This window comes from Mucor velutinosus, assembly GCF_035048745.1.
Source record: "Mucor velutinosus strain NIH1002 chromosome Unknown tig00000093, whole genome shotgun sequence".
In the NCBI taxonomy this organism is placed as follows: Eukaryota; Fungi; Mucoromycota; class Mucoromycetes; order Mucorales; family Mucoraceae; genus Mucor; species Mucor velutinosus.
In genome coordinates, this window is record NW_027041907.1 from 3,229,551 (window position 1) to 3,244,280 (window position 14,730).

Below are 14,730 nucleotides of genomic sequence, written 5' to 3' on the forward strand. Positions count from 1 at the left end.
TCGATAGTGGGATTGGTGGAAATGAGCTCTATGTGGTCATTTGAACTGGTTTATTGTGCCTGTTCATACGAGATGACTCATGGTTGCTATAAGCGTCATTGGATGTGATGATCCGGCCCATACGATGTTTGTTGGGATGCTGGATAAATGCAGCTGGAATGGCCCAAAGTGTCAAGATTGGCATGATGTTCCATGATGGACACACGAAGAGTGTTCACTAGTCATGATGCATTGAATGCATTCAAACAGGTACACATTTTCTTTGACAAGCCACACACACACACACACACACACACTACTTGCTAAACTTGATTCATAAAACGGAGTTCTATACCATCCAAACATCTCCAATTTGACATGTATTTTCGAGTTGATAAATTTTGCCCTTCTCTCTTTTTGCGATAGTCAAGTGAACGATCCATTCCATAGAACGATATGCCATTTCAGAATACAGTAGATATAGACATGCTATGACTTGAATCAAACCACTGTGACTCATCGCTTTCTATCATGAACAGGCTTTAGAAAAGAACATCTATGCTGGCATTGTCACTAGCCTGAGCTTTTTCAACAACTCGATCTTACTTGCTGGTCATGGCCCCTATTTGAGAGTGTATAACGTACAAACCGGAAAGCTGCTCACCTCGAAATCCATCTTACCAGCCAACCGTATCCATCGCATTGTCTTTGGTAAGCTGTGCTACTGTGTTGAGTTAACCATCATTTTGACATATTTCATTATAGCCCCAGGTTCCAGCAACACAAACGAACAAGGTGTCGAAAGCCGACAACTCGCAGTATTTGGATCAAAGTACCTCAGTCTTCTCAACATCACCGCTTCTGCCAACGAAGCAACAATCGAGACAAAGACATCTTTTGGGCCGTTCAAAGACTGGATCATGGACGCACAATGGATGAATGGCACCACACAAATGACACTGGTGTATGGCCATAACGACCTCGAGATTTTTGATCTAACTACCCATCAAGTCGTCTATCATGTGCAATGCAACGTGAAATGTATACTGTACTCTGCTCGTATTTTTGGATCTACACCAGAATCGCTGATCGTGGCATCAGGCACTGTGTTTAACGAGGTGCATTTGTGGAAGCCGTATGACAGAGAAAAAGATCAACAGGATGCACCCGTATACAAAAAGTTGACAGGCCATGAAGGTGTTATTTTTGGCATGCGATTCAATGACGATGCTAGCCAGATTGTCAGTGTATCCGATGATAGAACGATCCGTGTATGGCCATTGAAAGAGGAGGATAAAACACCTTTAGTTTTGTTTGGACACACAGCACGTGTATGGGATTGTCAGTTTGTGGATGAATACCTCGTCAGTATCTCGGAAGATGCTTCATGTCGTGTATGGAAGAACACACTTATGGCAACAGCGGACGAGGATGACACGGGCGATTGTATCGCTTGTTGGGAAGGTCATGCCAGTAAAAACGTGTGGAGCTGTGCTATCAATCCCGAGCACAAGATTGTCGCTACAGGCGGTCAAGATTCAGGCATTCGCTTGTGGTCACTGTTGAGCATCAAGGACAACAAGATTGATTCAGAGGATGATTTGGTCGCTTTTCCACTACCAGAAGAGAGACAGAAGCACAAGGATACCATTCGAAACTTTGTCATGATCAAGAATCGCTGGATTGTCGCTGCGACGCTAGAAGGTTATTTGCTGAAGTGCGATGGTACAACGACTCCACGTCAATGGGTCGAGATTCAGCACGATGTCTCTTACAAGAATTACGCCATCATGAAGAACTCAGAGTGTGGACGTGTGGTGGTTGTGGGTAACATCTTTGGTGATTTGGTCTTTTTGAGCCCAACGGATGCCTTCAAGCCCTTCAAGATGGCTGCTCATAAGCAAAAATTGTTTGAGATATTCATTGAGCCATCGTCAGGTAACGTGTTTAGTGAGGATGGAAGTTGCGGATACAAATGGGAGGAGGAGGGCTTAACACTTACGATATGTAGATGCGAATGTGCTGTATGTCATTTCCAATGGGTACAATGATAGTGTCTTGTTTCACAGGCTGGATTTATCGACCTCTGTTGTAAGTATCATTGCGTTTGTAGCAAATCTAAATACTCATGTCTGCAACACACACACACACACAGCCTACCGTCAAGACACTGTTCAATATTGAAATGCCTGCTGAACGTACTACCGTATTATCACTCGCCTATTCAGAAGAGGAAAACATCTTGATTTGTGGATCCAGAGAATCAGCATTGTTGATTTATCGACTGCCCTGTCATGCAACTGTCCCTGAAGGCACCATTCAGACATTGAAGCCTACACTCCAATTACGCAAGTCGCATGGAAAACAAGCCATTACTAGTGTATTGATCAAAAAGACACGCGGCAATACAGATGATACCCAACAAGAGCAACAACAAGACGAGGTCACCGAGGAAGAGGAGGAAGAGAGTGAGCAGCAAGGCAACCAGCTTGTGTTTTATACAGCAGGCAGAGATGGATGCTATGTGCAATACAGACTCAACATGCTCAACACGTCTCAAGCACTGCAAGAAAAGAAGACACAACTGGGCATTGCAAATCAAGGCGACACTGTGTTCACAGGCAACGATATGATATTGGAAAAGTTGTACAGAAATAAGATCACCAAGGGTACATTGGAAGGCTCCATGATGCTGGATGGCGAGCTTTTGCTGATGGGGTTCTATCGCAAACACTTTTTCGTATACAATGAAAACAAAAATTTCAGCATGGTGGCTATCCATTGTGGCGGTGGACATCGACGATGGGGATTCTCTACAGAGGATGCTAAACTCAACACATCTGCCTTTGCCTTTATCCGCAAAGAAGTGCTGTACGCTTATTTCCGCGAAACCTCAAGTGCGACGGATGGATTCAAGGAGAGTATCTTGCAAAGCAACTACCATGGCCGTGAAGTACGTGCACTTTGCTTCTTGCCTCCTTCGCTCTCGGTGGAGGAGGGTGCCATCTTGTTTGCTACAGGTGGCGAGGATACCATCTTGCGCATCCAACAATACACACCACACACCGCCTCCAAGTTCCATACACATGTCAGTATCCGTAAACACACGACGGTCATCAAGAACATTAATTGCAGTCAAGGATTATCGACACTGTTGTTTACCAGTGGCGGATTAGAAGAGTTTCGCTGCTGGAAGATTGAAGCCTCCTCTGGTGGCAACAACGACGGCCTTGTTCATTTAAACTGCTTGGAGGTAGCTACGTGTCCTACACTCAGTGTGGATATCGAGTCTCGTATCATGGACACTACTGCATTTGCTATCTCTCCCAGCAAGGGCCTTCATATCGTTGGTGCTGTGTATTCAGATGCCATGATTCGATTTTGGTTGTTTAACGAAGTGACGAGAAAGTTTTGTTTGGTAGCAGATGGTACATGGCATGCTAAATGTATCCTCCAAATCACACATGTTGAGGTAGCAGACAAGGTGTATTTCTTGACAAGTGCAACCGATGGTAGAATTGCTGTTTGGGATATCCATGATGATTTGTATGCTGCCGTTGCTACGCATGGTCAATTAGAAGCAGAACCCACCAAGGCAGCCTTCAGATTATCTGAACCAGCCTTTTATTACAGTGCTCACATGTCGGGTGTCAATGCTTTAGAGGCGGTGCCTTATCAAGGTGAGTGTGCCAGTAGCCATCATAAGAAATCACGCCATTGACGCATACATTTGCATGACAGATCAACAACACATGCTTGTATTGACAGGCGGAGAAGACAACGCTGTATCTGCTGCCTTGTTACAAGTGACAGCAACACATGTGATACCAGTGGGAAACCCATTCATTTTACCTGACGCTCATGCCTCGTCTGTTACTGGTATCAAATACATGGATCAATCTGTATTTACAACATCCACAGATCAAAGATTAAACAAATGGCAGGTCAATAAGGCGTCAGACGGTGCTGTATCTCTCTCCATGACAGATGCTGCTTACATGGATGTCCCTGATCCATCTGCTCTAGATGCTATTGAATTCAAGTAAGTCGTATAGTTGTCAGCTCATCAGATAATCCCAATGACACCATAACTCATTACATGTTTTTACAGTGGTCAAGTGCATGTTGCTATCACTGGTGTTGGACTACAGAGTGTTAAGTATACTTGTGGGCAATAAACAAAAAGCCAATATTTTATTCAATTTGTAAGTGAGTGCGAGTGTGAGGTGAGTGAGTGATTTACATCTATACAGTGGAGAAAAGGAAGAGATTGTTGTTGTTGTTGTTGTTGTTGTTGTTGTTGTTGTTGTTGTTGTTGTTGTTGTTGTTGTTGTTGTTCGTTTTAAGGATTGATTTATCCTTGACGTTGCTTATGCTTCTTGTTCTTGTTACAGGTGACAAAAAGTTTTCCACGTCTTCTCACAGTAGAACAACCATCGCACATTTTTTTGACAGATGAACGTACTTTCATTGTACGAACAAGGGTGAGCACGGAAGGGTTGACGGCTGCCAATGTAGGTTGTTGTTGTCTTGTGAATTGCTGGAAAGCAGATCTTGTGAATTGTGACAAGAAGGACATGGTTGTGTTATAGTAAAAAAAAAAAAAGGGAGAAATGGAAAGAAGAAAAGGGTCGCCGCTGGGGTAGTACCCCTCCCCGAAGTGGCATGGATGATGGTTATCAAAAGACGTTTTTGTGGTATTAGTGTGGCTTATTTCTGTCATCTTCTTGGAGAGATCATCCAATCGCCTTAGTGTACTTCTTTGTACCCTAACTCATATAAATTAGGATGCATGAGCGAGTCATTGCATATCAGGATCACATCTATCACGCAAAACAAGGAAACGTAGATTAGCGGGCTATTGTTGGATTCTGAAGATGTGTTTTTTGCAAGATCCATGAACGTCTTTGGTGTGTATTTGTAGCAAAGAAACAACATCCTATGAAGGAACATTTGATCTTTTTACTTGTGTGCTCGGGTTTTGCCAAAAAAAACAAGGGGGGTTTTGTATCAATGTAGTCTAGAAATCTACAAAAGATCTTCTACTTTCAAGTTCATAATTCGGTGTACATGTTAGTATGATATAAAATGCTGTACACCTTGTCAAGGCTTTCATTGCAATGAGGTCCTATAAGGCGCCAAATTCTTGGCTAGCTAAACAAAGGAATATTCGCATTCAGATGAGTAATTTGCAGCAATTCATGTATTCTTGTGTTAATATACAAACCAGCAGCAATACAGCGTAGCCAGACTAAATTATATTGTCTTTTTGATTCGCAATTGTCTTCCTATTAGCTTGATAAACACCGTTTGCCCTTCAGTCTGTCTGGTAAGCAAGCGTTCTTATCATTATCATCTTGTTGCAACTCACAAAGCCAACTGGTGATCACTGCTGCAAAAGCCAAAAGACATAGCGCCAGATGTCAATAGTCTCAACTTTTACTGTCGTTCTTGTGGTAGGACTTGGCAAGCAAAGACAGCTTCAAAGCGCATTTAATAGCAGTGCATTTTATCTTTCAGACAGTGCCACACAACAAAAGTAAAGTAAAACCAGATGTCAAACATCCCAATGGTCACTGACATGTCTGGAGTGTCTGTAAAATCATTCCGCTTTCAAGAGTTTTAGTGTGTGGTTAGAAGGATAATAGCCAGTAGAAAAATTGGCTCATTATGATTATCCTGAATATAGAAGTTGCAACTTGAGCATGATGGTCGTGAGCTACTTTCTAAGTGTCGAAAACCCTGGAATAATCAATCAACAAGGCACTTTACGAGAATTTACTAGAAATATTATCTAAGCATGGCAATCACGCTGTTTTTTTTTCTTTTCTTTTTTTTTCCAATCACCAGATTTTAGTGGTCGAAATTACTCGAAATTTCTCACATTTATGCAGCCTCACATACTTGCTTGATATGGCAACTGACACATCTAGACCTTTCGAATCAAAAAAGATATAAAAAGAAAGGCTCTTCGCTCCAAGGCCACCCTCTTCTTTTCATCATCAAACAAGTTTTTTTAAAGAAAAAGAAACACTATGGCACTCTCAAACCGCTTATTCAACGACGCTTTACGTGACATGCAAAGAGCAATGGCTGTCTTTGAGCAACCACTCTTTGCTCCTTCTTCCGCACTCTTGCGCTCTACTCATGGTTCTTTCTATCCCACCACGGACATGGTTGAAACGCCTGATGCTTATGAATTGCATGCTGAACTCCCTGGTTATGAAAAGAAAGACATCAAGATTGAAATGTCGGATAGCAATACTTTGGTTATCAGTGGTAACGTCAAGAAGGAGTACAAGTCTGAAGATCCTGTGTACGAAGAGGAGCAAGAGAAGAGCGAAGTCTCTTCCTCCTCTGACAAGCACAGTCAACAGTTGACGACAACTGGCAAGGATAAAGACAAGCAAGTTGGTAAACACACTGCCAAGGGACACAAGTGGTTGGTTCAGGAACGTACTAGTGGCTCCTTTGTAAGATCATTTACCTTGCCTATCGCTGTTCGACCTGATACGATCAAGGCATCTTACAATAACGGTGTACTCAAGGTGGTTGTTCCAAAGGCTGAAAACAAGCAAACAAATAACCAAATCAATATCGAGTAAATTTCGACTTCTTATATACCACTGACTTTGTATGTATGGGTATATAGGATAGTTTCATCCCTTTCCCACTATACTTTTCGTCTACAAACTCAACTTCATATCAAATAAAAACCTAATCATTCCATTCTCTTAAATGCAATGTCTTTTTCTTCTATTTGTATTGATAAATGCATCAAGTTGTACTAATTGAGGCCGGTAATAACGTGCTATTCTCAACGTCTTCCGAGTGCTCTTACCGGTAGAAATGTATATGTAGACTGAGAATCCAATATAAAATGTCGTATTTATTAGCAATGGTGTATTATGCTGAAGCTATGCATACAGAAAGTTTGTTTAGAGCTTTGTAAACTTCAATTCTAGTGACTCGGGCGAAATGGTCATTGGCATATCAAACTGAATTTCATCGTAATGTATAGAATCCTTTGGCACCTCGATAAGGTACTTTTTTACTATCACAAAATCATTCTCAGTAAATTAGATATTAGATCAGCCAAGATGTCCAACTTACCCAGCATAGCAACCACTACCTTCTGCTCAATTAAGCTAAAGTTCATGCCAATGCATTGTCTGGCACCATGGCCGAATGGTAGGTAGGCAAATCCTTCATGCGAATCATTTTCACCGCCTGGTGCAAATCTCTCTGGAATGAATTCTTCTGGATTGTGCCAGAGTTTTGGGTTGAAATGGAGTGATCCAATGTCGATGTTCAGTTGAGTGCCTTTTGGGATGTGGGTTCCATTGATGATAAAATCGTCTGTTGCATCTCTGGATACAATGCGATCCACAGGCCCACTTCGTCGAAGATTCTAGTCGTGAATCAATAAAGTATGGTCTCATTCGCGCGAGCTTTACCAGTAGACTTACCTCTCTGATGACCAGATTCAGATATTCCATCTTTTTCAGATCGTCCATGGTAGGAACCACATCCACAGGCTCATCACCCAAAATGCCTGACACCTCCTCACGTAATTTCTGTTGCACATCTGGATTTTTTGCTAGATTGTAGAGACAAAGAGAAATGGCATTTGCTGTGGTATCATGACCAGCCAAAAAGAAAATGGCAATATTTTGCTAGTGCAATGTTGACTTAGAGAGCATTTTCTACAAATTGATCAGATGCTATATCTTACTCTTAGCTGTGTCGTCGTAGTCTTGGTGCCTTCCTCTATGTCAGCTTCAATCATCATGGTGAGTAAATCCTTTTCTTGATCACTGAGGTTCTTCATCTCCCCATTGAGGATCTTTTGTCGCTTTTCATCAGCCAAATCCTCCATCATGGATAAAAGTCTCCTTGTTGCTGCTTGAGTCTTGACAAACTTGGTCGAGATGTGCTTCAAGATGAAGCTGAATTTGATGAACAAGTTGGATAGTGGATTGAAAATATTGGACATGACAATATGGTAGGTTTCTGTCCATTGCTGTGGATCTCCTCTCAATGATTGAAAGTCAAAGCCTAGGCTCAATGACATGAGTATGCGTATATAACCTCTCTCATCGTTGGTATAGTACTCACCAAACACTGCCAATCCCAGAGAATCCAAGGTAAATGCTTTAATATGTTTTGTAATCATCACCCTGTCTGGATTTTCGTCAATGGCATCAAATAAATATGGCATGACACTACCAAATGTCTTGATAGGCTGAGATCGATGAAAAGCAGGGTTCATGATCTTTAGCATTTACGCTTGTCAGCATCTCAATGTGTAGCAATTCAATGAACATTTCGCGCTTACTCGTCTTTGCTTTCTCCAAACATCTCCGTTAGAGACAGCAACATTCTCTTTACCTAAAAGCACTGCTACCGGTGTATTGTCTCCAGATTTACCAAAGAAATTATGTGTTTTGGGAAAGTTGTCTTACCATCACAGGCGTTAGTAACAGTAGAATACTTGATATGCAAATGCTCTGAGCGCAAGTATATACCTGTCTTCATTAAAACAATCTTGGCAGCTTTTGGGTCTGCCACAAACAGATTCCAAGTAATAGGAGACCGAGCCTATATAACAAGTCAATGAGATGCTGCTATGTTGAGATGAACGGCAAATCAGATACAAACCATGTAAAAGCTATAGCCAGCATCCGTAATAGGGTTAATGAGCCGCTTGATGCGATTTGGCACAGACTCAAAGTTCTTGAAAGAGTTGAGGATGGCAAAAGTGGAAACTCTTGGAAATGAGCGAAGATGTCTTGGCGGTAATGCGATGGACGCATAGATGTGTCTCAACAGGATACAAGCAATAGCAGCACCAATGCAAGAGTATCTGTTCTTACGATTTTGAAAAAAAGGAAGAAGCCTTTCAAGGGCTGTATGACAAGTTTGAATAAACTTGCACTCAAAGCACAAAACCATGATTAGAGTGACAATTGCATGTCCTGTTAAAATTCGCATTTGGATGAGTAATTTGCAGCAATTCACGTATTCTTGTGTTAATATACAAACCAGCAGCAATACAGCGTAGCCAGACTAAATTATATTGTCTTTTTGATTCGCAATTGTCTTCCTATTAGCTTGATAAACATCGTTTGCATTCATGGTTCAGGGAAGCAAAAACTCTTGCCACCACCAACCAGCAACAAAAGCTGATTCTATCACCGCTATTTATTCTATTTCGATTCGATGATTTTGTCCAGTTTTCGACTTGTTTGGTTCATTTTGCATCGATTCAATTGATCTATTTTGTCAGTGAAAAAAAAATGTCATCGCAATACCCACTCCCTGAGTTGTGGACTCACGTCGTCCGCAACAATAAGAAGGGCAAACAGAAGCAACAACAACAGAACGTCTCGTTCAACCCTACTCTGATCACCCCTCCAGTTTCGCCTGCAGATTCAAGCCAGAACGTTTCTGCAGCAAACTCAACTCCAGCACCTATTGCTATGGTACGCCCATTCATGAAAGGAGTAGAAGAGGATGCCGTCTTTATCGACTTGGCAACGGTGCAGAATCGAAATTTATTAGACAAGGCTTTTGTCAAGTTTAATGAAGAAGCGGAAAGGACAGATATGTATGAAGACTTTCTTGGATACAGAAAACAAACTCGACAATACCTCGGCCACCACTATTTGGAAACGCTGTGGCTTCCAACCTCTGCAGGCCGCAAGCACCTCATCGAGAATGGAATCACCTTGGAGGATGGGACCTACCTCAAAGGATTTCCCTCTTTTCCTGAAGATGCCAATATTGTCCGCGTAACGATGGAGAAGCTTCCCTTTCTTCCAGCTGTGCAACTAAAGAAGGAAATGGCTGAACGCTTCTCTTGCTTCGGAGATGTCTTGGATCATGGAATTTTCAAGACGGAGAATGGGATCTTCCAGGGGGGAAGGGTACGCCACCCTCAACCTCACGTTATCCCATGACCCGCGAAACGAATGTATGGATCTACATGAACCTGGATTTGAATGTAACGGAAAGCGACACTTGGAGCCTCTCAACAGAGTTATTATTTGGGATACGCGAGTAAAGGAGGATGAACAACGCCAAATCCTGTTACTATGGGATCAGATGCCAGCTTTCTGCCGTCACTGCTAGAAGCCTGATCATTGTCGTGCCGATTGTCCAGATTATCACAAATGGGCAATTTGCTACCACTGCAACAAACATGGCCACGTTCCGAAAAATTGTGATAGGAACAACGCAGAATCGGTTCCAGCAAAGGTCCGTGCAGTTGAGAAATCTCCTGCTAAGCCCAGGAAACAAAAGGGAGCCAAGCCCACTCCTCCAAAGAGAACCGATTCTGAACGTCGAAGCAAACCAGTAGAAGACAAGGACCATATCATGCCGGATGCTTCTCAACCTAATGCTGGTTCATCCACCCCTGAAGCTTCTCAACAACAAACCAAAATGACTGGAAACACCATTATGGAAGAGAACAACACGAATAGGAAGTTGTCTGATGCGGATGCATTAAACAGTGTTTCCAAGGATGTGCGCAGATCTCATCCTGGATTTGATCCCTCAAAAGCAGAGAAGAAGTTAACCCGCTAGGAAGGTTCTTTAGATATCGGTGATGCCAGATATCAACACGCTGATACCTCTAACTCCCACAGTGATGCCAAACGCATGTCTGGTGATGATACGGATACGATTGTTAGGAATTTGACTCCACCTGCACCTTCAGGTACACCACCTTCCACCAATCTTTAAATATGATTAATACCCACCATCAACTCAAAATAGCCACCCTCAATTGCCGTGGCTTAATCAAATCAGAAAATCCCAAAAAAAAGACAGCAATTCATTCAATATCTTCGAACACTAGAATATGATATACTGGTGTTACAAGAAACTCATGCTACCAACACATTATCAATAGATATACTCAACAATCATTTTAACAGCAAATCAAGTCTCTGGACACAACATTGCGGCATCATAGCACTCAACAAACATTATACAATCAATCTTATATTGGAAGGCATTGATGGGGGACGCTACATTCTGGCTTCTGTTCACCATACTCGAGATATACAGGATTCTACGACTACTACACCAATTGCAACTATTCTCAACATTTACGGTCGGGCGTCACTTTCTTCGTATCGATCAGCATTATATACAGAGCTCCTGGGCATTCCTATTGTCCAGGAAACAATTACAAACATACTATCCCCTACCTTCATCATGGGGGATTTTAACTACCAGTACAAAGATCGCAGACTGGATGAAACACTGGCTTGTGCCCCTAAGGAATGTACGGATCTTTTAGATGACTACTATATTGATATATTTGGTGATGACAAGCAGATGACTTGGCATAGCGGGAGGTCCTTGGCCATCTTGGATTATGTGTTTTGCAGCACAAATGCACATCACCAAATTACTAGCTTCAACCAACAATATCTTTCTCAGGAATGGACGGATCATGAACTACTAGGCTTTTCCTTCCAATACCAGGACATTAATGGGCGTGGACCTGGCAGCTGGAAGGCCAACCCGTTCTTGGCCCGTAACCAACAATTCCGCAAGGCGTAGGCAGAATTCCTACATGAGAACGAAGAGCAATTCACAGTAATCAAAACCTTTACTACGCCTCAACAACAGTGGGATTGGGTAAAAGCCGAAGTTAAGCTATTCATCAGGAAATTTCAATTGGAAGATCTGAATTGGAGGAAAAAAAACAGCTGCACAAGCTACTTTCCAAGCGAAACAAGATGATGAGACAAAAGAAGAATCGAGGCTTGGTGCTCCAAGGGCTGGATCATGTTAACAATCAGGTCCAACAATTGCAGCACTCGATAGCGGGAATTGAGATTCTCAAGGCAGCCAAGTTTTGGAGAGAACATGACGAGAATTCTGCTGGGTTCCTGAAGCGGCAGGCTTTGACACGAAAGAATCAACGTTCAATCACGGAATTGAGGGATCCCACTACTGATAAACTCTGTCGGGACCAATATGGCATCGCTGCTATTGCGACCGACTTCTACTCAACTCTCTTTACACCTGATCCAACTGATTCCGTTGCTCTTAGTACCTTGATTCGATCCATTCCCGGGCATCTGAAGATTCAAGGCGAACAACAGGAATCACTGATACTACCTATTGACATTGAAGATCTCCTAGAGGACAGCAAGAAAACCCGCCGGCTAAGCAGCCCTGGCCCAGACGGCTTGCCATATGAAATCCTATACTTGGTCCTGAAATTTCCTCTACTGCATGCTCTCATCGAAACCATCTACAATGAAGCACTACAGAAGGGGAAGTTTCCGAAATCCTGGAACGAGACTATCATGTGTCTCCTATACAAGAAAGGAGATCCGGCTCAGATGAAAAACTATCGCCCTCTATCCTTAGCCAATTCTGACTACAAACTCTTTACTCGCTGTCTCAATCGTCGCATCGTGACAACATCTACCCAGCTTATCAGCAGACATCAACTGGGCTTCATCCCCGGACGGTATATTACTGAAAACGGTATAATATGCCAACTAATTATGGAGGACGCTCAAAGAAAGTGGACAATTGCCGAACAAAGGGAACAATGATCTTTCATTTCGCTCCCTGGATGCGGATATCGGGCTGCTTCTAGACCAAGAAAAAAGCCTATGACCGGGTCAATCTGGATTACCTTCGCCATGCATTGCTGAAATTTGGATTTCCCCGTCAATTGGTCAAGTGCATATACAAACTGATGGGTGACAACCTAATTCGCATCAATATCAATGGACATTTGACAGCTGAAGTAGCTAAACTGAGAGGCTTGAGGCAGGGGGGGAGGGATCCGCTGTCTCCGATTCTCTACAATCTAGCCTTTGAATCCTTCCTGCTGGCCATCATCAATGATCGCCAATTCCAAGGCTACCTGATGGGATTTGAACGAACCAAACTCCTCTGCTACGCAGATGATGTCCTAGTGTTCGTCCATGATCGTACTGATCTTGATCAGTTGCAAATCCATATGTCTAGGTATTGCGGTGCCTCCAATGCCAAATTTAATCACGACAAAGTGGAAGCGTTTTCGGTGTCTGGCAGGGATACTTGGGATTTATGGAAGGACTCTCTGGCTGAAATCTATATCAACCATCTACATTCGGTTGAAGATGATGTTCCTTTGATCTATCTGGGGTATCCTCTGGTGCAAAATCGTCTACAACGTGTTAATTACATGGCCTCCTTGATAACAAAGATCAAAATTGCCACCCAAATCCACTCTACTCGGTCGCTGTCGGTGGTAGGTCGAGCTACCGTTTTGAACTCTCTCTTGCTATCAAAACTTTGGTATATTTTGAGAGTTACACCGTTGACGCTGGCTGATTTCAAGCAGTTGCGATCTCTTGCAATCCAATTCTTGAGAAAGAACATCTTCCCTGTCATCCCGTGGAAAGTTTGGACCCATCCTAAGGATCAAGGTGGTCTTGGCGTGATTGACATTCAACTACAAGCTTCGGCGTTGTACTTTCGTTGGTTGCAACCGCTGCTGGTGTATGACCAATCCACGGTGGATTCTCATCCGGTATTGTCGCTCCCCAGTTATCATCTTCGAAATGTCAATCAATGTCAATATCATCAGCTCCCATTGCTTTTTCCTTCGTCTCGGTATCAGGGGTTACTGAAACAGCGCACTGGAACCGTGGATATGCTCTATCGAGCGGTTGATTCCCTTCCTCGAACCTTTGGTGCTGCCAGGCTCAATACTGCTACTGCTATGGTGCTATCACTTCATGCTGCTGTCTACATTCCCCCCTTCTTCTTCCTTTGTGATGCCTCTTCGTGTTAAAGAGATGATGGCTGCGGATGTTTTTCAGTATGATGCTCGCCTCAACTTCGCCCATTGGAAAGATACGCGTGATCCTTCTCTCCTCCTCTGGAAACGAACGCCTTCCACTGTGTTCAAAGGTCTGGCTTCAGGGCAATTGCAATTTCAGCCGTACTTTGCGCCAGTATGTAGTCCAATTCCATTAGAGGACTCTTCTGTCTCATTCACGCCGTTGATCGAGCAATTTCGTCTCCACGATGGTCGATCTATGGCAAATGTTCCGGCTTTGGCCAAAACATTTCGGCTAGCCGTTCTCTCGTCTGTCTTCCCCCCCGTTGACCTTGCGGTACATCTCGACAGCAGGCTGGAAATTCTTTTGGCCCCTGTCGCTTACCACTGTCCAACGTAATGTGATATACCGCCTCATTTTGGGATGTATTCCCCACCGTCGCTTTCTCCATCGCATCATGCCTGCAGTGTTTGAGTCTCCTCTCTGTCCTGTGTGTTTGTCTGTCAAAGATTCCTCGAGCCACCTCCTCTTTCTTTGCCCATCTAAAGAGAAAGTGTGGCAGGGAGTCATATTTGAATTTCTTTAGCCAACCACCTCGATCGCCGACATCCAACAGGCTCTGCAGTATCTTGATTTTGCCGACATCTGGTATTGCCAGCGTGAAGGCATCAAGCCATACCGCATCTTATTCATCACTCTTGCTGAATTGTGGCTTGCCCACATGCGATTTATATTTGACCATGTTCCTATTGATCATACAGCTATCTTGAGCCGGATCCGAAGCATTGTCCACCAGACCATTGCAGAAGATCAGTGCCACTCCCAACTGTAACATAAACTATCTAATAGGTAGTTTATTTATTATTTTATCTTATATTTTATCCGTATGTTCATATCTAAATTGCACCCGCCTCTTCACCATGACCTCTTACTCTTGGTGTAC

The 14,730-nt window shown here is 43.1% G+C and overlaps 7 protein-coding genes across 7 annotated transcripts; 5 read left to right on the forward strand and 2 right to left on the reverse strand.

The window, feature by feature from the left end:
* Nucleotides 1-435: 435 nt before the first annotated feature.
* On the forward strand, nt 436-4,157 carry ATC70_002812 (uncharacterized protein; the record flags this gene model as incomplete). Its single annotated transcript, XM_064822182.1, has 7 exons — nt 436-453; nt 519-690; nt 745-1,917; nt 1,991-2,070; nt 2,135-3,659; nt 3,721-4,021; nt 4,091-4,157. 7 exons carry the CDS (start codon nt 436-438, stop codon nt 4,155-4,157), a joined length of 3,336 nt encoding a protein of 1,111 aa, XP_064681868.1.
* A 176-nt stretch (nt 4,158-4,333) lies between these two features.
* On the reverse strand, nt 4,334-4,558 carry ATC70_002813 (uncharacterized protein; the record flags this gene model as incomplete). The annotated part of the gene is made up of 1 exon (XM_064822183.1): nt 4,334-4,558. One exon carries the CDS (start codon nt 4,556-4,558, stop codon nt 4,334-4,336), a length of 225 nt encoding a protein of 74 aa, XP_064681869.1.
* Nucleotides 4,559-6,014: 1,456 nt separating this feature from the next.
* ATC70_002814 (uncharacterized protein) lies at nt 6,015-6,584 on the forward strand (the record flags this gene model as incomplete). The annotated part of the gene is made up of 1 exon (XM_064822184.1): nt 6,015-6,584. The coding sequence occupies one exon, from the start codon at nt 6,015-6,017 to the stop codon at nt 6,582-6,584; it is 570 nt and encodes a 189-aa protein (XP_064681870.1).
* Nucleotides 6,585-6,917: 333 nt separating this feature from the next.
* On the reverse strand, nt 6,918-8,934 carry ATC70_002815 (uncharacterized protein; the record flags this gene model as incomplete). Its single annotated transcript, XM_064822185.1, has 8 exons — nt 6,918-7,033; nt 7,093-7,390; nt 7,449-7,655; nt 7,715-8,037; nt 8,098-8,254; nt 8,318-8,439; nt 8,508-8,580; nt 8,641-8,934. The coding sequence occupies 8 exons, from the start codon at nt 8,932-8,934 to the stop codon at nt 6,918-6,920; spliced, it is 1,590 nt and encodes a 529-aa protein (XP_064681871.1).
* A 344-nt stretch (nt 8,935-9,278) lies between these two features.
* On the forward strand, nt 9,279-11,556 carry ATC70_002816 (uncharacterized protein; the record flags this gene model as incomplete). The annotated part of the gene is made up of 4 exons (XM_064822186.1): nt 9,279-9,908; nt 10,114-10,556; nt 10,632-10,702; nt 10,844-11,556. 4 exons carry the CDS (start codon nt 9,279-9,281, stop codon nt 11,554-11,556), a joined length of 1,857 nt encoding a protein of 618 aa, XP_064681872.1.
* Nucleotides 11,557-11,735: 179 nt separating this feature from the next.
* On the forward strand, nt 11,736-12,566 carry ATC70_002817 (uncharacterized protein; the record flags this gene model as incomplete). The annotated part of the gene is made up of 1 exon (XM_064822187.1): nt 11,736-12,566. The coding sequence occupies one exon, from the start codon at nt 11,736-11,738 to the stop codon at nt 12,564-12,566; it is 831 nt and encodes a 276-aa protein (XP_064681873.1).
* Nucleotides 12,567-12,712: 146 nt separating this feature from the next.
* Nucleotides 12,713-13,798, forward strand: ATC70_002818 (uncharacterized protein; the record flags this gene model as incomplete). Its single annotated transcript, XM_064822188.1, has 1 exon — nt 12,713-13,798. One exon carries the CDS (start codon nt 12,713-12,715, stop codon nt 13,796-13,798), a length of 1,086 nt encoding a protein of 361 aa, XP_064681874.1.
* Nucleotides 13,799-14,730: the final 932 nt, after the last annotated feature.